At 53.4% G+C, this 23,499-nt stretch overlaps 1 protein-coding gene and 1 long non-coding RNA gene across 4 annotated transcripts; one reads left to right on the top strand and one right to left on the bottom strand.

The window, feature by feature from the left end:
• Window positions 1-230: 230 nt before the first annotated feature.
• EGR3 (early growth response 3) lies at window positions 231-2,686 on the top strand (the record flags this gene model as incomplete). Of its 2 annotated transcripts, none has more annotated exons than XM_082622236.1 (2): window positions 231-384; window positions 1,677-2,686. In XM_082622236.1, 2 exons carry the CDS (start codon window positions 231-233, stop codon window positions 2,684-2,686), a joined length of 1,164 nt encoding a protein of 387 aa, XP_082478362.1. The 2 variants fall into 2 exon arrangements, with proteins under 2 accessions (XP_082478362.1, XP_082478363.1); XM_082622237.1 differs by lacking the exon at window positions 231-384 and adding an exon at window positions 795-847.
• An 8,137-nt stretch (window positions 2,687-10,823) lies between these two features.
• On the bottom strand, window positions 10,824-23,391 carry LOC309800302. 2 transcript variants are annotated; one of them, XR_014293436.1, is made up of 3 exons: window positions 23,327-23,391; window positions 20,726-20,874; window positions 10,824-11,202 (listed from the first exon to the last, which is right to left on the bottom strand). It is a non-coding gene; the product is annotated as an uncharacterized lncRNA (long non-coding RNA). The 2 variants fall into 2 exon arrangements; XR_014293437.1 differs by having other exon boundaries at window positions 23,298-23,387.
• Between the last annotated feature and the right edge of the window lie 108 nt (window positions 23,392-23,499).

Here is a 23,499-nt window from a genome sequence, read left to right as displayed (position 1 = left end):
AGAGGATTACCCTCCTTTGCCCTCTCTCCCACCCACCCCCCAAAAAGAGAAGATCCCCTCCCCAGGCCCACCCCTTCCCCTCTTCCCTCCCCCCTCCTCCCGAACTTTCCCTCTCGCATGCTTTTCCCCTGCACCACGGATCGCCTCTCCGATGCCGCTTGCCTGGAAGCTGCGTTAGGAGCGAGCGGCGGCGGTGGCGGCGGCGGCGGCGGCGGCAGCTCGGGAGTGCTATGACCGGCAAACTCGCCGAGAAGCTGCCGGTGACCATGAGCAGTTTGCTAAACCAACTGCCTGACAATCTGTACCCCGAGGAGATCCCCAGCGCGCTCAACCTCTTTTCTGGCAGCAGCGACTCGGTAGCCCATTACAATCAGATGGCTACAGGTAAGGGCGGCGGGGAGGCGGCGAGGAAGGGAAGGGAGAGAGGAAGAGGAGGAGGGAACGAGCTAGCGATGGATGGATGGATGGATGGATGGATGGATGGATGGATGGATGGATGGATGGAGAGATGGGGGCGCACTGGGAATTTTCCGGGGGGCGAGTTGCTTTTCCCACCCACTCCTCCCGCCCTCCCCGATCGGGAAGGCTCGGTTGGCGACGCCACGGTAGAGGCTTCGGTTCTCCCGGGTGGGGGCAGCCGCCGACCGAAGGGAGGTAGGTGCAAGCGGCTCTGGGGTTCTCCACTTAGGGGGCGCGATCGCCGGGCTGCGCGCAAGGCGTAATGCTGTCGCCCCCTTTCCCGGGAGGAGCCCAACGTCCCTTTTCACCCGCGCTCTCCCCCCTTACTCCCTCAGCCTCCCACCCGGGATGGAGCCATGTGCGGCGTGGAGTCCCCGCGGTGGGAGAGGTACTGCGACGCTGCCTTTCCAGGGCTTTCAGCAAAGCCGTGGGGGTGTGGGGACGGCGGGGAGGGGAGAAGGTGGGGGCCCACCCGCGTGGGGGCTGCCACGGGGGACGATCCCCGGACCGAGGAGCTTGGGAAGAGCGGCCACTCCCGCCATGGAGACACCGGCCGGTTTTCCGCCGCCCTCCACTCTCGCTAAGCTGAGGCTGGGCTTTCCCCCTCCAGCAAAAGCCGAAAGCTCCTTCAGGCCCGGAGGAGGCTGGGGCTGGGGGAGGCGGCGGGAGAGCTCCCTTTGCGGACAGCACCCCTCATAGCGCCGCGGACAAAGCGTCGGAGCCCTCCGGGTCAGCTCCCCGGGCGCAGGGCGCACCGGGGGCTTCGTCGGGGCAGGAGAGGCGCGGGGTCCGGCGCGGCCAGCGCTAGGGGAAGAGGCCGAGTTGTGTGCGCTGGAGAGCGAGAGCCCGGCGCGCTCCGGGTCTGAAACTACCTGTAGCTACAGCTACCTGCCCGCCCCACCTCGGGAATAACAACAATGCTTCTCGCGCTCGCGCCTGTGTGTGTGTGTGTGTGTGTGTGGTACGGGAGTGTGTGTGTACGGCGTGTGCGGTGTGTGTGCAGCAGCCACTCCACACCCCGATCAGTAGTATTTTGCTGTATCCAGGTTGCGCCCGGGAGCGCGGCACCGCCCGCTTTGCGCCTGGCGCAGCCTACCCCATGCGCTGCGCACTCCACCCGGCCGCACCTCCACACCTGGGCAAGGACCTGGGCGCCCCGGCCTGGGAGCCGACTCGGCGTCACTCACCCTTCCCCCTCTCTCCCCCGCTCTCCGCAGAGAATGTGATGGACATCGGTCTGACCAACGAGAAGCCCAACCCGGAACTCTCTTATTCGGGCTCCTTCCAGCCAGCCCCTGGCAACAAGACCGTGACCTACTTGGGAAAGTTCGCCTTCGACTCCCCTTCCAACTGGTGCCAGGACAACATCATTAGCCTCATGAGCGCCGGCATCTTGGGGGTGCCCCCGGCCTCTGGGGCACTCAGCACGCAAACCTCCACGGCCAGCATGGTGCAGCCGCCACAGGGGGAAGTGGAGGCCATGTATCCGGCGCTGCCCCCCTATTCTAACTGCAGTGATCTCTACTCGGAGCCTGTGTCTTTCCATGACCCCCAGGGCAACCCCGGGCTCGCCTATTCTCCCCAGGATTACCAATCGGCCAAACCGGCCTTGGACAGCAATCTCTTCCCCATGATTCCTGACTACAACCTGTACCACCACCCCAACGACATGGGCTCCATTCCGGAGCACAAGCCCTTCCAGGGCATGGACCCCATCCGGGTCAACCCGCCCCCTATTACCCCCCTGGAGACCATCAAGGCGTTCAAAGACAAGCAGATCCACCCGGGCTTTGGCAGCCTGCCCCAGCCGCCGCTCACGCTCAAGCCCATACGGCCCCGCAAGTACCCCAACAGACCCAGCAAGACCCCGCTCCACGAGCGGCCCCACGCATGCCCGGCGGAGGGCTGCGACCGCCGTTTCAGCCGCTCGGACGAGCTGACCCGGCATCTGCGCATCCACACGGGCCACAAGCCCTTCCAGTGCCGGATCTGCATGCGGAGCTTCAGCCGCAGCGACCACCTTACCACTCACATCCGCACGCATACGGGCGAGAAGCCCTTTGCCTGCGAATTCTGCGGGCGCAAGTTTGCGCGCAGCGACGAGCGCAAGCGCCACGCCAAGATCCACCTCAAGCAAAAGGAGAAGAAGGCGGAGAAGGGGGGTGCGCCTTCTGCGTCCTCGGCGGCCCCGGTGTCCCTGGCCCCTGTGGTCACCACCTGCGCCTGAGGCTCGGGCCCCCAGATCACACTTTTCCCCTTCAGTGTCTCCCGGCTGCTGGCCTGAACGCAGCCGGAAAGCTAGCCACGGAGGCTCAGGGGCCGCGCCCTGGCCTCTCCATGGACGTAAGGCACCTTGTTTCCCTTCGCTGTCCCCCGTTTCCACCCTTTCACACCGGCCAACGGTCGGGGGCCAGGGCAGGAGGCGCCTTCCCCTTGCTGCCCACCATTAGCCAAGGCGTGGGGGCGGAAAGGTGGCGTCTAGCCCGCTTTGTTCAGTTGGGATCGTCTTGATCCAGGGGCCGCCGGGCCGGGCCAAGGACCTGCGGGGGACTGAAGGCTGGGCCCGCCCAAGCCTCGCTGGACCCAAGCACCTCACGGTTCCCCCCACGTCTCCCTCGGTTCCCCATCGAAGACCCGAGAGGGGGAGGGGGTAAGGAGCGCACCAAAGCGCAGAGCTTGCTGCCCGCCGCACGCACGCGCGCCTGCGTGCGGGGATGCGCGCGAGTGTGCGTGCTCGCGTGAGTGTATGTGTGCGTGTGTGTTTCTGTGTGTGTGTGTATGTGTGTGTGCGCGCGCGCGCACGTGTGTGTGCGAGACTCTTGAGCTGAACTGGGCTATGTCCACCCCAAACTCTTCCCCACCTCGGGTCCCCAGGCCGCTGGGGGCCTGCACGTGGCGGGACGAGACGGTCTTCCATCTGCTCCGAAATAATGTTTCTTACAGAAATGCCTCGGGTGCCGCCGCCGCGGTGCTGCTACCGCCGCTTAGGGTTTGGCCCCTCAGAATCCCTCCTTTTCCAAGCGCTTCCCTCTCAAGGCCTCAGGGCAGTTTGATCTTCGGGGAGAAGAAGCAGCCATCACTGAACCTGCCTTTTAAAAAAAAATGTGTTTCCTCGGCCCCAGAGATTTTAAAATCTCTGTTCCTGAGTTTGTCCTCTGCCCTTTTCCCCCCCTCCTCTCCCTTCTCCCCTCTAAGCCTTTTCCCATCTCTTTCCAAACCTTTTTCCAAAAAGGCAGGCCTCAACCAACCACCCCATTTTGCCATCTTTTTGTTCTCTCACTCACATACCCATTTCTCTTCCCACAACTAATGGGAATGCAGCTTTTTTTTTCTCTCTCTGTCATCACCAACACAACAGGTAGAATTCAAATTTATGAATATGGGGTGTGTGTGTGTGTGTGTATGTATATATGTGTGTCTACACACACACACATATATATATACATTTATATATAACATACACACAATATGTATTCCTAGTAAAATAAAATCTCTAAGGTACTTGGCTATCCAGTGCAGTGCACTGGAAGAAAGAGAATTTGTAGGCATTTACAGCTTTAAATGATTTATTTTTTATGAAAAATTTAACTGATGAAATTATATCTACATATGTGTGTATGTGTGTGAGAGTATGTATATATGCATCCATATACACACATATACACACATCTCTGTCCAAATTTTCCTCAAAGCTATGGGGATGTTTGCATTAATCCATGTTGATGAATGAGGCACATCTTCTCCATACCCCAGTCTCACCTTCTCCCCACCCTACCTCACCTCTTCTCAGGCACCCCCTCCTCCCCAGCCTCCCCCACACAGGGGTGACTCTTTGGAAGTGGAGTAGTAGGGAAGGTTACTCTCTGACACAGCTTCCAGTGCAGTCTTGCCTGAATGTACTGTTCCCTGTTAGCGTTATTTCTCCTGTGGTCAGTAAGCTGCCCAGAGAGAAGGAACAAAGGTCTGGAGTTTACAGAATGTCTGTTTTTAAAGTCACTTTATGCATTTCCCACTTTTTTTTTTTTAAGAAAAAAGCACCGTTTTTTTTGGTGGCGGATAGATAATACTAAAGGAGTCTAGTGAAAGGGGGGAAAAAAATCAAAGAGCAGGGGATTGTGGACTTCCAGGTACTTGGACTTTTTGTAGAAGGAGAGAGAAGTGGATGAAGTTTGCCGGGAGGGCCCATATTTTTTCAGCTGAAGGGTAAAATCTTTCTTTGCAGAGACAGTATTTTGCTGAATACTTTTTATAATGTGATGATTATTAAAAACAAAAATTTTGGTCACTTCAAAGCTGGAAGGAGGAATCAGATATCCTTTAATATTTTTTCCTTGCTCCTTCTGGTATATGCATGTCACTGCATGATAACTCTGAGTTTTCCTTTGTTTTAATAAAACTGTTCTCAGACATTTAAGCTAAACTAAGAGAAAAATAGCTTTGTTGCCAAAAGGTTGTGCTATCCAGATTTTTTATATGTCTGCATGTTTTAAGAAAAAAACAGCAAAAGAAAATGCACTCTAACTTATGTGAACTGAAAGAAAAAAATCAGGTTTTAAACAGGAAAACCTATGGGGAATGATATTTTTTGAAAGACTTTTGTATAAAGTTGAGTACTTAGAAAAAGACAAACCAGATGTAATATATTTTGTGGATGTTTTTATTTCTTGGATTTATAGTACCTTATACTAAGGTTAAAAAAATATGCTTGTTATCGTGAAAAGGTGAAATTCTTCACCAACATTTCATTTGCTCCTTTGTCACATTGTTATGCCAATATAATATAGTTAATGAAAACAGCATTTTTAAAAACTGAAATATTGAAATGGTGTAATGTTGTACCATTTGCACTGTGAGCAAATGCTAATACAGTAAATATATTGTGTTTGCTGACAATCAGCCGGCCTATAAATCTCCTTATTTTATTTCTTGTTTTCATAGCATAAAGTTTTGGTTTGGCCTGTTTTTTGTCTTGTTTTGTTTCTGGCTGGTGGTTGGTTTGATAGGTTCTTACGCCTGGTTTTTGTGGTTCTTGCTCTGAAACCCCTCACCGTGGAAACATGGAGTCTGGTGTTCTTAGAAGTTGGTTAGAATTTCGTACGGGTTCTGGCGTTTCAAACTCAATGTTGAGTGTTTCCTGTGGTTCTCAGAGAATTCTACTGTGGTTCTAGGGATTCTCCTCCACCCTTCTGGGAGCGTCAAACTGCCAGAGAGATTAGGTGAACAGATTAGATAAGCTCATGGGAGCCGGGCTGATGACTGGAACCTTCTAGAATCTTTCTCTCTGGTTTCCAATGGGTATTTGAGAGTAGAAGGGAGGGGATCTCCTGGCTTATGAACTATTTCTCTGGTGGCTGCAGGGAGCACCAGAATAGGACCTGCGGTGGTCTCTGCGGCCACACTGAGTATTACTCTTGCTAGAGCTTTTGAAGCCTGAGAAACAGATGGATATTTGAGAGGGGGTTCTTCAGTGTTGGCAAGATAACCAGAAAGATTGAAAGCTTTTTGGTGGTCAGATAATTGGGAAAAATCAGGTTTAAAAGCACTACAACGCAGTCCCACTTGGACAGGATTCTCCAGGCTTCACTATTTGTAGCTGCCTGGGAAAGGGTGTCCTAGTTCTTATGACTACCCAAGGATCCGATGCTTAGAAGAGAAGAAAGAACACAGGAATTTGGAGAAATACAGGGAATGTTTTATAGAGCAGTAATCCCTCCCATCTTACAACTTCTATCTCCCATAGAAGTGATGCTTCCCTACCCTATGAGCTTTCTTCTCCAGAACCTTCCCTTTCCTTAACTGACTTTATTTGCCAGCCCTAGAGCTTTCTCCATTTCTCTTGAAGAGATATGTACCCTCCATTTCCTTCCCATGTCCACATCTCCATCCTGCTCCCTTCACCTTATTTCCCATCGTTTTTAGAATCCTTTATCATTGGGAGGCTTGTTCTAGAACAGTCTTTGGACAGATCAATCCTCTCTCTCCTGCCTGCCCTCTTGCTTGGGTTTCTCAGCCATGCATTTTGCATATTATCTGCCTCAGCAACATTTAGGGACTTGGTGTCTGATACAGAGCTATGTCAATGTAGCATGACATTATGAATGGGGGACAGTGTCTCAATGCCTGGGGTGCCATCCAGGCCAGCCATACAATGACAGAACTCTACTATGGTGTCCCTGCTCAGAAACTGCTCTTACCACCCCCCGCCCCCCACCCCACCCCACCCCACCCCACCCCTGCATCCTGCCCTCCATGTAGGCCCATCACAGTGAAAAATGTCGGTGGTCTTTCTGGTTGGCTATAGTTACTAAGACGTTGAAGGCAGACCTGGGTGGAGGAGGGGGGCTCTGGCCTTAGAAAAGAATGCTTTTGAAGTAAGAGATCAATAACAAGAACGCAATATGCAGTCTTAAATTTTCTCGCCCACACAGTTCTAGGTCACTGGCTGCCATCTTGAATTCCCTTCTCTCACCTCATGAAACTTTGAAACTTCCAAGCTGCAACCTTGTGTACAGCCACAAGGAGGTATCCTTCTTTTTTAACAGAGGGAATCCAAGATGGCCGAAAAGTCCTAATGATGGAGCATATAATAATCCACCTCTTTGCTAAACTGGATGAATCCTTCCAGATTTCTATGTGTTTTTCAAGTGAACACGGTCAGAGGAAGATAGCTTACTGGGTGTCTTCACAGTTAGCATTCAGCCCCACCTGCACCTTCTCCAATCAAGCCAGGCCTTCAGAGTGATACTTTCGTCAACAGTGTACTATGCGGCATGATTAATAAACTCACTTCTCATTGGTGCATATTGCTCAACCCATCCTTGTTCAACCACTGGGTTACTTGGCAATATGGCAGCCCGCCTGGCTGGCACCAGCCCTGTGTGGTGTAATCTCTGATTCACACCTTGTAGCTATCTACAAGGTGCCCCAGACAGCATCACACCAGCAACCCAACCTGCCTGGGTTTTGTAAATATGGGGAGAGGAGATTCAACCCTGAAACTTAGGGGTGAAGTGGGGGTATGGTAGAGGAAAGGCCTGGATGGGGCTATCATGAGAAGGAATCAAGGGAGGCTTTGCAAAGAAGAGGCCTAGGAACAAGATCAGGCATAAAAGTGTGGAAACCTTAAGTTGTTTGGGGGTGAATGAAAGGATGCCCTCCCCCCATGCACATACCCCTCCAGAGTGGCCTACAGAAGGTGATGACTCTTTGCAAAATTGTACTCAGTAAAATGGAATTGGATACAAATGAGAAGATACTTTGTGAGAACTGGGGGCAAGGAATAGCTTACTTATATTTTTATATGGTGGTGGTTGTGGTGGTGGTGGTGAGGTGGTGGTGAGTGAGTGTGTATGTGTGTGTGTGTGTGTGTGTGTGTATGTATTATTCACAAGTATATAAAAAGGAATAGGAAGATGGATTCCGGTGAATGTAGGCAGTAGCTATGGCCAATCGTTACTGATCCCCTTTTGCTAGTCCAGAATTTGCTTGCCATAGATGAGGGGGTTGTGAGCTGCCTTTTCCCAGCCTTGATCAGCTCCCCTTGTGTCCTGGAATAATAAACCCGGGGAAAGTAGGAGACCTCTGTGTGTCCCAAAGACTAGAAATCATACTGGCAAAAACCTTAACGACTAGGGGAAAATGACTTTCTAAAAGGTGCCATGGGGTTTTAAAAATAGGTCAGAATCCTAAATCTATCTCAAGTGGTTCTTTTTAGAAAACCCGCTTTTTGTGTGGAGAGGAATGAGGTCTCCAAAAGAAGGGGGAAGATCTGAGTGACGCTTGGAGCCCCTTGGTCACAGCAGTCCCTGGGACAGCCCTGAGGACATGATCACTCCCCCATCAGTCATCTAAGAAGGCCTGGAACATGTCTGGCCTCGTCAGCTTCTCCCAGCATCCCAGGTCTTGAAATTTCACCGCTCCTTTTGCTTGAAGTTTACCATCCATGCCACCTCTAATATTTTCCACGATGATCATTTTCGCAACCCTCTACAAGAACAGAGGTGGGCCAGGGTTGGGGACGGTGTCACGGGGCTTTCCCCAACTTGTGCTAAAGTCTCTGACGTGTCCATGCCCAAGCAGGAAGGGACCAGGCCCTGACTCTCCTGCCTGGGATCCTCATTCCCCATCCTCATCACGACTGCTTCATCTGGGCTCTGGAATTGGGGTCGTCCCTGCCGCTGCCCCTGCTGGCTACCAGGGGCACAGCGCTCCTCTGCCCACTGACCTGGGCATGAAAAAACTATGTCTTCCTTTCTGGCAAACACACAGATGGCTAGAAGAAAGGTTTCCGAGCAATCTTACTAAGGAGGTAATGCAAACAGATCATGGACGCAAAGCCGCAAACAAGAATTAGAGAATACAAGGTTCTAGACGGTGCCGGCTACTTAAAAGGACATGGGGCTGGTTTACTGAGATCCTGCTCCGCTCTCAAGGTCTCTGGATGAAGGACAAAGAAGGCAATCTCTGGGCCTTGGAATGCCTTTCCTGGACCTCAGGCACCCCACTCTGCTCCTACAGTCTCCTCCTTTACCCATTCCTGGGGGCCTCCAGGACTCTACAACCCTCCATTTCCATCATCACTCCAGTGATGTTCTCTCATTTGCATGGAGCGTGATCGCTAGTCCTTCAGGTGGCTCTCCCCATGAGGCCTGCCCAGGGCCTGCAGCCGTCTCTACCTTGGACCTTTCACAGTAGCATCATGACCCAACCAAAAACAGATGCTCTTTTCTAATCCGGCCAACAGCAGACTTGAGTCCCCTTTGGGGTCACCCACTGAGTTCCCAGCGAGAGGCTCAGGAATGCTTCCATCTCTCAGCTCCCTGGAGGAAAAGAGATGGCTTAACGCCCCTGAGGCTGGAGACAGCCCAGCCCTCCATGGGGGAAGTTACCTTTGTCTGTGGCCCTGCGTTCTCTGGGGTGCTTCACGCCAGGGCTTGACCGCTTACCCAGAATGCATCAGGTCCTTGTCTCCACCAAAGGGAGGGAGATTAGTGACCAGAACAGAACTGGGCCCCCAGGAACGTTGGCTTCTTCTCAAAGACAGGCTGCAAGAGCTCTGGCGCTTTTACTCCCGAGGGTTTTTCCCCTCCAGGTGCCCAGAGTTCTTCCAGTCTTCCTTGTTCCCTTCTCCCAACTACTTAGGAAGGTCAGGCCATCTGAGCAGGAAAGCAGAAAATTTTCTGGTTCCTGCATGACCCTAGGGTACTAAGGAAAGCTTTCTTGGGGGCACTTGTTACTTACTCAGGTCTCTGTCCTGAAAATTGAGAGGCAGTTTGATAACCCAGCAGCTACTCCAGATTTTCCTTTGGGGCCCTTAACCTGCTTTGGAATCACCACCTCCATCCTAGATCTGAATCCCACCTCTTGCCACTTTCTTGCAGTGTGACTGTCAACAGGTTTCTTAGTCTCTCTGGATGTCACTTTCCTCCCATCTGATCATTACTCTTGTGGGTTTCAAAAGAAGTGATGTGTATGGTGCCTGATTCAGTGTGGGTGCTCCATAAACGTTACTCATCTTCCTTGTCCCTTGCCCCTGCCCCCTTTCCCCATCCTCCAAACCCAGATGTGAGAAAGAGGGCTCTGGCTCCACCAGGGATGGGTACACCGGTTCAAAGACGGCCAGAGGAACTTGCAGTCCTCACGACCACTCCCAACCCCAGCCATCCACTGGACATCTGTATTCTGAAAATGGATCCTCTCCACCCCCAATCTGACCAGAGGACACAAGTCCTGTCCCCTCTTGGCCACAGCTGCTTCTCATTGTTGCCATTTCTTGACCTGGTTCCTGACCCCTTCCCAGGTCCTTTTGTCTCTCTCACTTAGATGGGTGGATGTAACACCTTCCTGATCCAGTATCATCTGCAAAGTTAATTAATGTGTCATTGAGCTATTGCCTGCTTCCTGATCCTCACCAGGGATTTAAATAAAATGCAACAGCCCCAGCTCTTCCCCAACAGTCCCTCACCCTGGATCTGAGACTTGTTCTTAGTCATCAGTCCTTGACCTTAGCCTTCTGGCCAGTTCTCAGCTTCCAGCCCCAGGGCTGGTGGCACTGCCACCCCCAACCCTAGTCTGGGAGCAGAAGTGCCATCTAAGGCTTTAATGGCAGTGATGTTCTATGAGAGAATCAGGGATGTCAGGGCCCTTACCTCATCCCACCCCCCTGGGTGGGTTCCCCTAGATTTGTAGAGTCACAGGGGACCCTGAGAGGCAATTTAGTCCAACACTCCTTTTCAGGTAGGGAAATAGAGACCTCCAGAGGTCCCATGGCTTGTCCAAGATCACACATCCAGTAAAGGCAGAGCCAGGATTTCAGATCCAGACTATCAGTGGAGGGTCCCATAAGAAGGTGCTGATTGCTTCATTTATTTAATAAATATTTATGGAAGGATAGAGCCGTGAACAACAAAAATCCCTCCATTCTCAAAGATTCTCTTCTCCAGGGCAGAAACAGGTAAAAGACAAACAAGCAAATACATATTATGTCAGACTGTGATCTATATCGCAGAGAAGAATGCAGCAGAGGAAGGAGGAGTGCTGACGAGCAGGTTACCATACATTACGGGGTGGTCCAGTACAGCCTCACGGGGAAGGGGCCTCTGTGCACAGATGCAGGAGGTGACACAGCTGGCCACACAGGGGCCTCTGGGCAAGAGCGCTCTGGGCAGAGAGGGGCTGGAGAGTGTAAAGGTCCTGGTGATGGTGTTCTTGGGCTATTCAAGGAATCACGTGGAGCCAGAGTGTCTGGAAAGGAGTGAGGCAAGGGGTCAGCCATAGGAAGAAGTCAGAGAGGTAGTGTGGGACCAGATCACAGAGAAAGCAAACACAATCTGAAGCCTCATGGTCAGGGAGAGCCCCCCCCAAACCCGCCACCGAGCCCCTGGGGAGAGCCACAACCTGTGCCTGGATGTCCTCTCCCTCTGCCCAGGCTGCCTCTCCTTTCAGCCTTCAAACCCCCCTTCCCCTGCTTGGCTTCTTCATCTCCCTGACTGCAGTCTTCTTAAACTTTCTTCCACGTCCTCTCAGAGGCCACCAATGCCTCCTAAACTCCAGCTTGTCCACAGAGAGACAGAACTGCCTCCCTTGGGAACCAAAGCCCGTGAACCCTTTCTCTTCCCGTTGCCGTCTGCCTTGGTGGCAAGCTCCTAACAAGATGGATGACCGTTCCTGCTGCCCAACCTGAGAGTGGGAACCTCCCGTGGCCTCATGTCTCAGAAACTGCTCCTGCAAAGGCAGCTCCCTCCTGCTGTGGCTGCATTGGCCATGTCTCCTGCCTTGGCAAAGAGCTGGTGGATGGCCACGTTCCTCTGATAGGATCCTATTCTTACCCCAGCCCTGAACGTGTACGATGGGACATTCCTGAAATCACTTCATCCACAATCTTCCCATCCACAAGCTGCAGCTCCCTGGATTGTTGCAAATCTTAGTCTTGGAGCATCATTTCTATACACTTGTCTGAGCAGTTTCATTCTGGAGAAGAAAAATGTCTTCCCCTTGCCTTTTCTTTGGTCTTCCACTTCGTGTCTTTCCAAAAGCCCCCATCAGTCTCTGTCTTTCTGTGGCAACTTGGCATCATCCAGAGCTTCTTTGCATCTATTCATTTATCCATTAATTTAGCAAAACTGTATTAAAAGCAGGTCCAGGGCCTGCCCCGGGGAGGGGAGGGAAACAGCAGGCAGTACAAAGACAAACATGCACAGGACACTGACCCTACCCTCAAGGATCTTCCATTCTGTCAAGGGAGAGGCAGATGCATAAACAGACTATTTCAATAAATGGGGCCTGGTGTCATGTGATGGTGGTTCCTGATAGTAAGGCACCTAAATCAGAGCCTAGTGGGAGGCGGGGGAGGTAGGGTGGGTTGAGGGAAACTTCCTGGGGGATCTTAGAAAGTCCTCTCCCAGGTCCCACAATAATAATGAAACCCCACAGGTACTGAGAACTTACTACCTGCCAAGTGCTGTGCTAAGGTCTCTTGTGAATTATCCCATTGGACTCTAGGTAGAGTGGATCTACCTGGGATGCTCACCTGGTGGCCTGTAGGGCTGCTCACTCTCTTGTCCTTTTCCCCAAAGAGGAAGAGAAAATTCCAGTGGCCCACAGGCCCCAGGAAACAACATAGCAGCTTGGAATCTCTGGAGCAGGCCCAGCTGGCTTGGTGGAGGTTGTCCAACCCAGATGACACTTCCCTATGTTACATTCTGGTTGCTACTTCTTGCTACAGGGCAGCCATTTCTGGCGCTGGGGGGAGGGGTTAGGATGGGGGTTCCATCTTCTGATTCTCCTCGGTCCGTGCAGAGCATCCCTCCTGCTGACCTCCCTGCCTGCTCCTCAGCCCAGAATCTGAGATGGTAAGCTGGGAGCAAAGACCGCCCCACACCCTCTTTCTTTTGGGCACTTAGAGTTCAGCTTCCACAATTCCAGACATGGACGGACCTCTGCCTTCCCCCTTCTCAGCCCACCCACCTGCTTCTCCTTTGCTGCTGTTGGAAGAGCTCAGGCTCTCAGCCAAAAGACCAAAGGCATAGCTTCAGCCCTAGCATTGCCTTTCCCTCTGTGTTAGACCATAGGTCAATCTTGGAACTTGGCTGAGCCTCTGTTCTCCCGTCTGTACAATGGAGTTAATGCCCCTACTCTCCACAGGGCTGTTGAGCAGATGTGCTGCTATGTAAAATTGTGAAAAAGAGCTATTCTGTCCCAGAAACCTGAAGAAGACTGTTGAGGGATGCTTTTCTCCTTTGACAGGTGAATATTCCGGGCTGATGTTCCCGGCAGAGCTAGGAGCTAGGTCTGAGCTCTCCCTACTAGATCAGGTGAGGAAAACACACAGGGTCCAGATGGCTCAGAGACGACAAGCTCAGGAATGGTCCCTGCTTCACAGAAACTTCTGGGTCTTGGGGCGCTGAAATCTACATCCAATGAGAATCTATATCGTCAAACAACTGTACACCTCTGGGCTCCACTGCATCAGGAGTCAGGCGATCTGGCTGTTGGTCTTGACTCTGAGATTAGCACAAACTTGTACGATGCCTGCAAGTCACAGTGCCCCTCTGGGTCTTAAAGTCCTAGCAGGAAAGTGAGTGGTGCTGGTGGAAGATCCATACAGCACCCCCAGCTCTGATGTTCTGGGACCCGCACACAGTACACACAAGACCCACCCCTTCACCTCCCCACAGCGGGGCTGAGCCAGAGCCTACGGCGGCAGGACGGCAGGACGCGGGAGAGACCTCTGCTCCTGGCCTCCTGGGCCCGAATGTAATGATTCTGCTTCCTGCTGCTCAGACTTTCCGGCCTCTCTCCAGCCCCACTGGCTCCCTGGGCCCTCTGTTCCCTGACTATAGTTCCTTCTGGCCTGTGTCTGTGGTGGGGGAATGTTCTGCGGCTGTGATTGTTTGGGGAATGTGCTTTTTAACGCTTTCTCTCCCTTATTTGCCTGCAAAGTGCGTAAAAACTGGCATTTAGTGAGGTCCCCTGGTTTGGGGTTCCATTCAATCCAAATGCTCTCAGAGTGGCCTGAGGGGCGTGGATGGTCAGCCTCCCACCCATGGACTGGAAGGCCCCGGAGGCTGGCCGGCTCCTGGCAGGAGCCACTGCCCCGCTGAGGGAGCAGCAGGACCTGGAGGGCTCAGAAGCTCTGACTCTGGGTCTCCACCCTGAAGACTCACACTGCTGGGAGTCCTCCATTTTTGGATTTTAGCCCCAAACCCACCACCTGAGCCTCTGCCTCTCCTACCGGGAAAGACCTCTCAGGAGGTTCTGGAACCTCATTCCTTCTTTCCAACCACAAAGCCCAAAGCCCATCCTCCTCCTAACAGGCTGCCCGGAACCAGCAGCACCTCCCAGCCGGCACACCCTCTCTCCCTTATCTAAACATCACCTATTTATTCCACCCCTCACCCCACTGGAGCATCTGCTGGGTTTCCCAACCACCCCTGGGTCAAGCCTGTGTCGGATGGGTTGAGTCATCACCTCCACCTCCTCCCCAACTCTCCCAGGTCCCAGGGCTTGGTCTGGTTTAGCAGGCTGGGAGGGACGAGGCATCCCTCCCACGTAAGGAGAATCCGAGGCCCTACGGGCCTCCTGGGACTGGGATTTTCCTGATGTTCAGCCTACCTTTGTCTTCCCTGGAACGATACCTGGTGGGTCCCCCTATGTCAGCACCATAGACCCCTCCATCACCCATTTGACCACCCAACAGATCGCCTAAGTTTGCTTCCTGCCCAGCTCTCCCCTGCAGCGTCTTCTCTGAGTACTCACGGAAACTTGGATGCAGCAACTAACCTCTCTGGGCCTCAGATGACACACCTCTGAAATGGGGATAATAATACCTCGCCTGCCTCAGGCAGGACCCTGGGCCAGCCGATTTCCCAAGGTCCTCTTCCGGTTCTCTTAGGTCTGCTCATTCTCAGCTCTTCCTCGCCCCTACTCTGAGAACAGCACCTCATATGCACCCACTTGGGATTCTTAGCTCGCTTCTTCCCCATCCTTGGCACACCAGCCTTCTCTCAGCAGCTCTCTCCTTGGCTCCCACCTCTCTCCCATCCACATCGCCCTACCCTTGAGTCTCTCCAGACTTTCTTATAGAAATCTCCAAACATATCCAAGAACAGGCCTCCAGACACCACCCCATCCCACGCCTCCACCAGAGGTTCAGGTCACCACTTCCCTCTGCATTCCCCCTGCATCGTCCAGGGAACCCCAGAGGTTACAGAGCAAAGCCCAGTTTCCCTCTGGGGACCAGAAGATGGGCTCTGGCCTCTGTTCACGCAGCATTCTGGAGCTGGCGGGGCCCTCAGCGGTCCCTTCTGTGTGCAGCCCAGTGGCGGCAGGGCAGAGGGGGGTATGTGTGCGGCGGGGGGGCTCCCCTCTTTGTACGCGCCCTGCACACATGCTCACAGTGGCCTCACTCAATTCTCCCGCAAGCAGTCTCTCCTGCCCTCCCTCCCCCTCTCGATTTCTCTTTCTGCGCTGTGCTCCTAGAACACACCCTCCCAGCCCACCGATCCTACACATGCCACTGCGCTTTACAAGCATCAGCTCCAGAATTTCCCAGTTCTCCACTCGCTCCTCCACCCCATCCCTCCAACTCCTCCACCCCCAAAAGGGTGGGCCCCTGGCTGCCCACAAGACAGACATGCCTCAGCTTCCCCCAGCCTGCCTTTATCAGAAGGGTCTTTGCAGGCTCCTCCCTAAGCTCCTCACCTCCCTTTCCCCCTGAACGAAAGCAGCTCAAGGTCCCCAGCAGCCCTGGCAGCCCTTCCCCGGCATCTGGTGAAAGGACAAGAAAGAAGAACTGTAGGTTCTTTTTCCCCAAGACTCCTAGATTTTGCACCAAAATGCAGGGTGTGCTCCTGTTTGCATCTTTTTTTTTTTGTTTCCTTTCTGAAAATAACCATGAAACTATCATTTCCTCCCACTGCCTTTTCCCTATCTTATTTGGATTAGCAGAGTTGCTGGGAGAGGTGCTTTGGAGCCACTGACAGCCTCCTTCTCTGACCTGCGCCTGGAGGACTCACAGGTGGCCCTCGAGCAGGTGCTGCCAGATGGGTACTGGGTCCCACAGGTTGGAAGGAAGGAGTGCAGACGCTGGGCACGGAGGGTCCAAGAGACCCCACCCACCCACCAAAAAACCCCCCAAAAAACCAGCAACAATCAAGGGCTTCTGGGAAACCAGGTTCTGCCTGGCCTTGTCCCCAGAGTGGCATATATTGGGAAGAACTCTGCCCTGGTTTTCCCTTAGCTGTAGCTCCTGGGTGTGGGGGAAGGACCGGCAGCTCAGCCCCCGGGGCCGACAGGGAGGGAGGCCGCAATGGTTGCAGACTCTCAACGTGTGTGTACGGGGTGGGGGAGATAAACACAGAGGAACCTATACTTATACAGGAAGGAAAATGGGGTACATGCTGGGGAATATATTGCTCTTTTTCTATTTTGTTTTCACGCTCCTCCCATTCAGCCATTCTGGGCACTCATGCTGCTGCATCAAGCAAGCCTCTAAAGATGCCAGATCCAGGGCTGGGGGCGGCGGATCTGAGAGGCCCCCAAAGGAAGCTGCAGCTCACTGCACCCAAGCGCCTTCAGGGTCCAGCCGCCTGACTTTCCCTTGACTTGCTTGAGAAACTGGGTTCTCCCGCCACCCCCATCCTGCTCAGCCCTCGCTGTGGAGAGCTGCTGGCCCCGCAGGTCTCAAGCCTTCTGTGACACCTCAGAGAGGTCCAGAGGCAGCGGCTTGGGCAGAGGGAAGGCAGTTAGACACGGAGGGGCGGGGAGCCTCTTCTTGCGGGGCGCCCCATGGCACCGGCTCCTGGAGCCCGGCCTCTGAGGCCTGCGGCCACCTGGTTTTACTTCTGGTTGAAGATCACCCTGAGGGGGGGTCCGTGGGGCCCGGGAAGTTGCAGTCCCATGTGAGGCAAGGGATGGCTGGAGGAGGGTCTAAGACCTGTACTGCACACAGACCTTGGCCTGGCCCTGTGGGGTTTGGGGAGTCTGTGCCCCCGACCCCCTCCTCGCACTCACTTAGCCTCCCTTCCCTTCCCTGTGTGCCTTCTTTGGGGGTCCTTTGCTGATCAATCCAGAGGTGCCGCGGGTCAGGGCTGGAGGTGGGCAGCTGGTCTGGCCTCAGTGGTGCCACTGGCTCCTCCTATGCTGGGAGACCCCCTCTACGTCCCCGCTCATGCTGGGTACCACCTTCTCGGGTGACCAGATTTACCCTCAGGAAGGCTGGAGTAGTGGCGTCTGCCCCATCTAATTCCTCTGGGTCGGCCTGCAGCAGCGGGGACCTCTTTCTTTTCCTTGATGGCCCTCGCCTGCCCGAAAGGCAGAAGCCTTGACATGGTGAGCTCCTCCCCCACCCCACTGTCCTTCCAAATACATCCACCCCATATGCACCCTCTCAATCCTGCACCTTCTTCCCCAGAGGGACCCTTCTCCTCCCCCACTCCTGTGTCAGGCTGAGCTGCTATTTGGGGCTCTGGACGGCCCTGTGGTGTAATCAGTGCCCAGGGATAATTGCCACCTGCCCTGCCTGTGTCTGGGGGCTGTCTCGGCCACAGCAGCAGGGGGTGGATGCTGGCAGCCAGGCCTGGAGCGAGGTCAGGCTAGGGCAATCCTCCCCATCCCCCCAGATCTGTTCTTTGCCACCTATAGGAGCTGCAAGGATTCCCCACTAAAGCCATGCTCTCCTGGGGGCTGTGCCCACCTGGGAGGCCCTGTGGCTACAGTTGGGAATGGGTGGCCATCCCAGCCAGGGGACAAAAGTCTGGAGGCCACTCTATCGCCCACAATCATCTCAAAGCCTGTCCCCCCTATACTGTCCCCAGTGGGTACCCTCCCGCAGCTGCAAGCTGACCACGGGACGGCACCACGGCTGGAGCACGGGCTTTGCAGCTAGGACTTCAGTTTGACATTCAGCCCAAGCTTTCCTGGGGTCAAGCCCTCCAAGCCTCACAGTCCTCCTTCAGGGAAGAGGCAAACGAGATGACTTGTGAAAGTAGGTCTCCCATAAATGCCAGCTCCCTGACCTTTTGCTACTTTCTTTTCTACTCCGAGGCAGTTTACACAGCCTGGGTTTTAAAAACCTGTCGTTCTCACTTGGCCGACTCTACGACGTTGGGCAATCCTTTCAGCCTCGGTTTCCTCATCAATAAAAAGGAGATAATCAGAGGAGCCTCCTCATCAAGTTACTGTGAAAAAGGCATTATCTAATACATGCCAAATGCTTAACCCAGTGCCACTAAATGTCAATGGTAGTTACTATTATGGGAAACTTCCGAGGGCAGAGAATGGGGCTTGGGAGCATCCAGAGGCCAGTTGTAAGACACTCAGGGGAGCAGAGACTGAAGAGACAGGCCAGAGCTGATGGGACTAACTACACAGCAACCCTGGCACCTGGACATCTCCTATTGCATTGATGGCCCTGGGGGCTGAGGGTGATTTCTCCCAGGCCTTCTCCGTCTTTTAACCCCGTTTGCTCTAAGGTGGTGCCATATACGCTTTTTGAGATCAGTGAACACCAGACACCTGTGGATGTTTTCTTTTTAAAAGAGAATCACGGGTTTCCCTGGTGGCACAGTGGTTAAGGATCTGCCTGCCAATGCAGGGGACACGGGTTTGAGCCCTGGTCCGGGAAGATCCCACGTGCTGCGGAGCAACTAAGCCCACGCGCCACAACTACTGAGCCTGCACTCTAGAGCCCGAGAGCCACAACTATGGAGCCCGCAAGCCTAGAGCCCATGCTCCGCAACAAGAGAAGCCACTGCAGTGAGAAGCCCCGTGCACTGCAACAAAGAGTAGCCCCCCTCGCCGCAACTAGAGAAAGCCCGTGCACAGCAACGAAGACCCAAAGCAGCCAAAAATAAATCTAAAAAAAAATTAAAAAGTAAAAGAGAATCAGCAGTAGCAAAATCAAGATGAAGTACTTTGATCTTGAGAGATGGAGAAATAAAATTTCTTTTTTCTTTACTGTTAGAGTCCAAGGCTAATCTGTCCTGACCCTTGGAATTCTTCACACAGATATCCATGAGTGACCTACTAGGGCCACTCAGAGCAGTGACTTCTTCCTAGGGTGGAACAACACTGCTGGGGAGAATGGGCTGCAGGGCTGGGCAGAGAAAACAGGATTCACAGGGCCAGCCAGTCCCTGACACAGCCCAGCGTCATCCCTCCCTATTTCTCTTCCCCAACCAGGCAAAGAGCTCCCATCTCTGGCACCCTGGCCAACAGGCCAGACCAGGAGAGCGCCTTAGCTCTCCTGCCCTACCAGCACCATAGCAGGTACAAAGGCCACTTTGGATAGAAAGATGAGGCCAAAGTACTAGATACCGCCCCCTTGAGGATGGAGAAGAAAAGAGAATGGTGAAGTGTGGAGCGTGGAAAGTGGGTACCATCCCCACCTGCAGGAACTTCTCAACCCCAATCCGAGCCCTGAGGATGCCAGCCCTAAGGCATTTCTTTACCCCACCATGGCCTGGGTACCAGCCCCACATCACAGCCACGATGACTCCACTGTGATCTCCCTCCTCCTTTTCAGCCACCAGCGCCCCACCTCAGGAGCCACATCTTCAGGGACTTCCTCTGACTTCCCCTTGGTGGACCCACCTGGAGGAACAGGCCACCCAAAGCCAACTTGGACCGCGGGAGCATTGGGCTCAGTGTTCCTCCCACGAGTTCTCTTTCCAGTGGGCACCTCCTACTGTGGGGCAAGTCGTCAGGGGGCTGCCCAGGCTTGACAGAGCATCCCTTGGACTGATGCCTGGGGCATGTGCTGTCCAGGGGGGATTGTTTTCCCTCCTGGTGTGCTCTCTCTCTCTCCCTCACTCGCGTCTCCTGCCTGGCTTCTGTGAGCTAATCAGGGAGCAGGAGGGGGAGGAGGGGGATGCTGCTTGCCTTCCCCGTTATCTGCAGCAATCCACGGTGACTAATGCTCCCAGTTGGTAAAAAGGCAGTGTAATCAAAACACTTTTTTTTTTAGTCCTTAAAGTTAGTCATTCTCCCAGAGTGGAGGAAAAAAAAGCCCACAGCAGGCACCATGAAATGCAAGCTGAGAGACTCGCGCTGCGGATGGAACTAAAGCACTGGCCGTGGCAGCTCCCTGTGGGTCTGAGGCTCGGTCCCTCCTCCTCTGGGCCCCTTGGCTAGCCTTCCTCCGCACCCTCATTCGTTCTTGCTTTCCTCGATGTCTGGGCTGTCCGATCCCTGAAGGACTCCCATGCCAAGCTGGGATCGGCCCTTTCCTCTCACCCTGCGAGGAGCTGCCACCTGCTGGTCCTGAGTGCTCCAAACTGGAGGAAGCGTATAAAAGCTCCCAGGCCGAGGCGGAGGGCCAGATCTTTTGTTAGTGAGGTGTGTGGTCATGTGCTGCCCCCTCCCTTCACCCCAGCCCGGCCATGGGCCAGGTTGCCCACGTTGGATTCCCCATTTTGCTACTTATTATTAGCTTCACGCTAATAATAATAACAGTACCTACCTCCTAGAGTCATTGTAAACATTAAACAGGAACCGCTTAGAATACGGCCTGCCACAGCGTGAGCGCTCAATTCACTCATAAAAATAATAACAACAAAATAACAAACTGGAATGTATACCGTCACATTGCCCTTACTCATCCATGGCAGACATGGCTAATCGATCACAGAGTTTCCCCATCAGTAGAAGATTTCCCAGCATCCTCAGCACAGCACTCCAGCACGCCCTAGATGTCTGTGTGGGGAAGCTGGGAGAGGAAGTATATGACAAGCTCAGAGATGAGGGTCAATGGGGAGCAGCTGCTTACCAATTACTGCGTGAAAAGCTCCAAAGAGAAGTCAGGGGTCTGATGGCAGAGCTGGTAGTTCTTCAACTCCTTTCCCTCTGGTAAATAGCTTTGTCCGCTAAAGTAGATCTCTGCCACCTGAACACTCATTAAACTTCCGGCTTAGGCTTCTGGGGAGAAAGCAGTAGTCACCAGGCTTGAAACCAGGAGCATCTACCTCTACCCAAAGCTGCTCCACTCTCTGCTTCCACTTAGAATGCGCTTGTATTCTATTCCACCCCACCCGCTGAAGGGTCAACCTGTATTGTGCTGCCCTTTGGTTACGGAAGAGAAAGACATAGCTCCCAGCCCTGGGTCTAGAGACCCTGCCCCTGAGTTTTCCCCAACAGTGGGAAGTGTTTGTGCTTCCTCACGCTCAGCTCCCCGGGAATCAATACATGGCATGCCACACTCACGGAGGGAAGCCTGTGCGTCCACAGGATAGCAGGATGCCTGCCTCAGCCCAGCATCCAACCTCAGCCCAGTAGGCCTCAAGCTGAGCCAATGAGCCACAGGTAAGGAGATGGAGCTCAGCTCAGAGCAGGCACTCTCCTTACAGACGCCCAGGAAGCCAGCACTCTTCCTAGTCCCCTCAAAAGTCCTGCTGGCTACATGAAAGGTTTGGGGTTGAAAGTAAGCAGCACAGCCTTAGTAGGGCCTCAGTCTGAATCCTTCCATCCCAGAAGGTACATGTTTGGCTTCATTCCAAGACATCCATGATCCCTCAGACCAGCTCACTTCTCTGGGTTTGCCTCTCTATTTGGGCCCCATCTCACATGCCTTCCCCGTTCTCCTGTTTCCTGAGGGCCTCTGGAGTCAACAAGAGAGTTGACTTAGATTCTCAAACCATTGGAGACTTTGGTGATGTGATCCATCCACTCATCTTTTAAATGAGGGGACCAAGGCCCAGAAAGGAGATGGGACTTGTCAGCTGTAGGGTTAAAGAACTAGAGCCCAGTACTCCTCCAGATTCTTAATCTAGAATTCATCATTCTTGCCCTGCAGGATGTGGTTTCCACCCCACAGCCCTGAAACAGACTTGCCCTGGGTTATGGCGGTTGCCTAGGTTAATACTTGGAAATTCTTTAGCACTGTGGGGCAATAACTAGGGGAGACAGCGTAGGGGGAAAGGAGGAAGCAGGTGGGGAAGCCATCCACAGGCGCTGAAATTCCATAAACACATTGCACCCTCCGTCCATGTATCACACCCTGTGCAAAGCAGCAAGGACTGTCCCTCCCTTTGCCCACACTCTCTGCCCCAGCTGCCCTTTGGTGACTTCTCTTCTTCCTCTTTCCTCTTCAAGGCTGCTCTAGTGCTCATTTTGGCCTGTTTCCTGAGGAGTAACAATGGTGATGAAGCGGATCTGTGTGATGTGCTTGGGGGCCCACTCAAGAATGGAAATAGAGAATATAAATGAGAGACTACTTCCCCTGGACAATTTTCTGAGCTCCCCCATTCCCCCTGGCCAAGCCCTCCACCCTGCCCTGGGAGGTCAGAACAAACTATACATTGCTTTGCTCTAGTTCATCAGCTTAACTACTCCCCAAGCATCCTTTATAACACTAAAGCCCATTTGAAGCAGAATTCTTAGAGAGAAGGCCCTTGGGTGTCCAGCAGTTACCAGCAGCCTCACTGCCTCCTGCTCTCTCTTCTAAGGCAGGGAGGTTTTGGAGGGTGAGGAAGTCAACTTGGCCCAGAACAGTTTAGGAGGGATTTTGGAAGGACCCACGGCAAGGGAGCTGCTTGCCTGGAACTCAGTCCTCTTCTCATTTACCATAGGTTCCCTCTGCCTGGACCCTCCCCAGCCCTCCCCTCAGACTCACCGGGCCAGCCTGATTTGCCTTCAGGATGTGGCTTACGCATTGGCTCCTCCCAGAAGCCTTCACTAAAACTCCATGTGCAGTTTGGGGGTGGGGGGGGCCTTACAGGCTACCACAGCACTTTCTTTCCCATCATATATTATTACTTTGTTGCCTGTTTATCTCTCTCTCCAGGTAAGTAGCCCTGGGAGGGCATAAGGGCAGGATCCGTACTGCTTTTTCATGGTTGTATCCTTGAAGTTAGCTCAGTGCCTGGCACATTGTAGGAGCCCAATGAATATGTGTTAAATGAATGAGCATAAAAATGGAACCATTCACATCATTTGGGTTCTGTAGTGCCGAGCACAGAGGGAAGACTAGAAGACTGCGAGACTGGGAGCAACCCTTACTCTTTGTCCTCTTTTGTTGAGTAAATCCACAGAACATTCCAACCTGAAAAGCACTATTCTATTTTCTATTCAGAGCCCTGTGCCATTTTGGAGGAGCGAAAAGATCCATTTGTTTCTTTGTAACAGGTAACTATGTACAGGGTACAAAATTTAAAAGATACAAAAGACCGTACAGTGAATGTAAGTCTCCCTCACACCCACTCCTTCATCGCTCCTTTCCCCCCTGCCCCCGCTAGACAACTAATTACTGCTACTGTCCCTGGATGAGAAATCTCTTTACAAACTGAAAAACTAAGGCAATCCCCGGTTAAGCAACACGTGTAGTCCGTGGAGGAGAATTTTACCAAGTCAGCGTTTAAGGCACAAAACGCACCCAGGGGTCCTCATGCCCCCGCCACAGGCTAAGTCCTCTGGAGCCCCTAAGCCTAGGCGCCAGGGTCGCGGGCCAGGGCAACTCCGCGAAAGCAAGCGGCAGCGTTAAGGTTAATGAGTCTGGCCCCGCCCTCCCGGCCCGCCTCTTCCTGGCAGAGGGGGGCGGGGCCCACG

Source organism: Mesoplodon mirus (genome assembly GCF_964341445.2).
Source record: "Mesoplodon mirus genome assembly, chromosome: 1".
Taxonomy (NCBI): domain Eukaryota; kingdom Metazoa; phylum Chordata; class Mammalia; order Artiodactyla; family Ziphiidae; genus Mesoplodon; species Mesoplodon mirus.
This window is presented reverse-complemented; position numbering and strand designations above follow the sequence as displayed.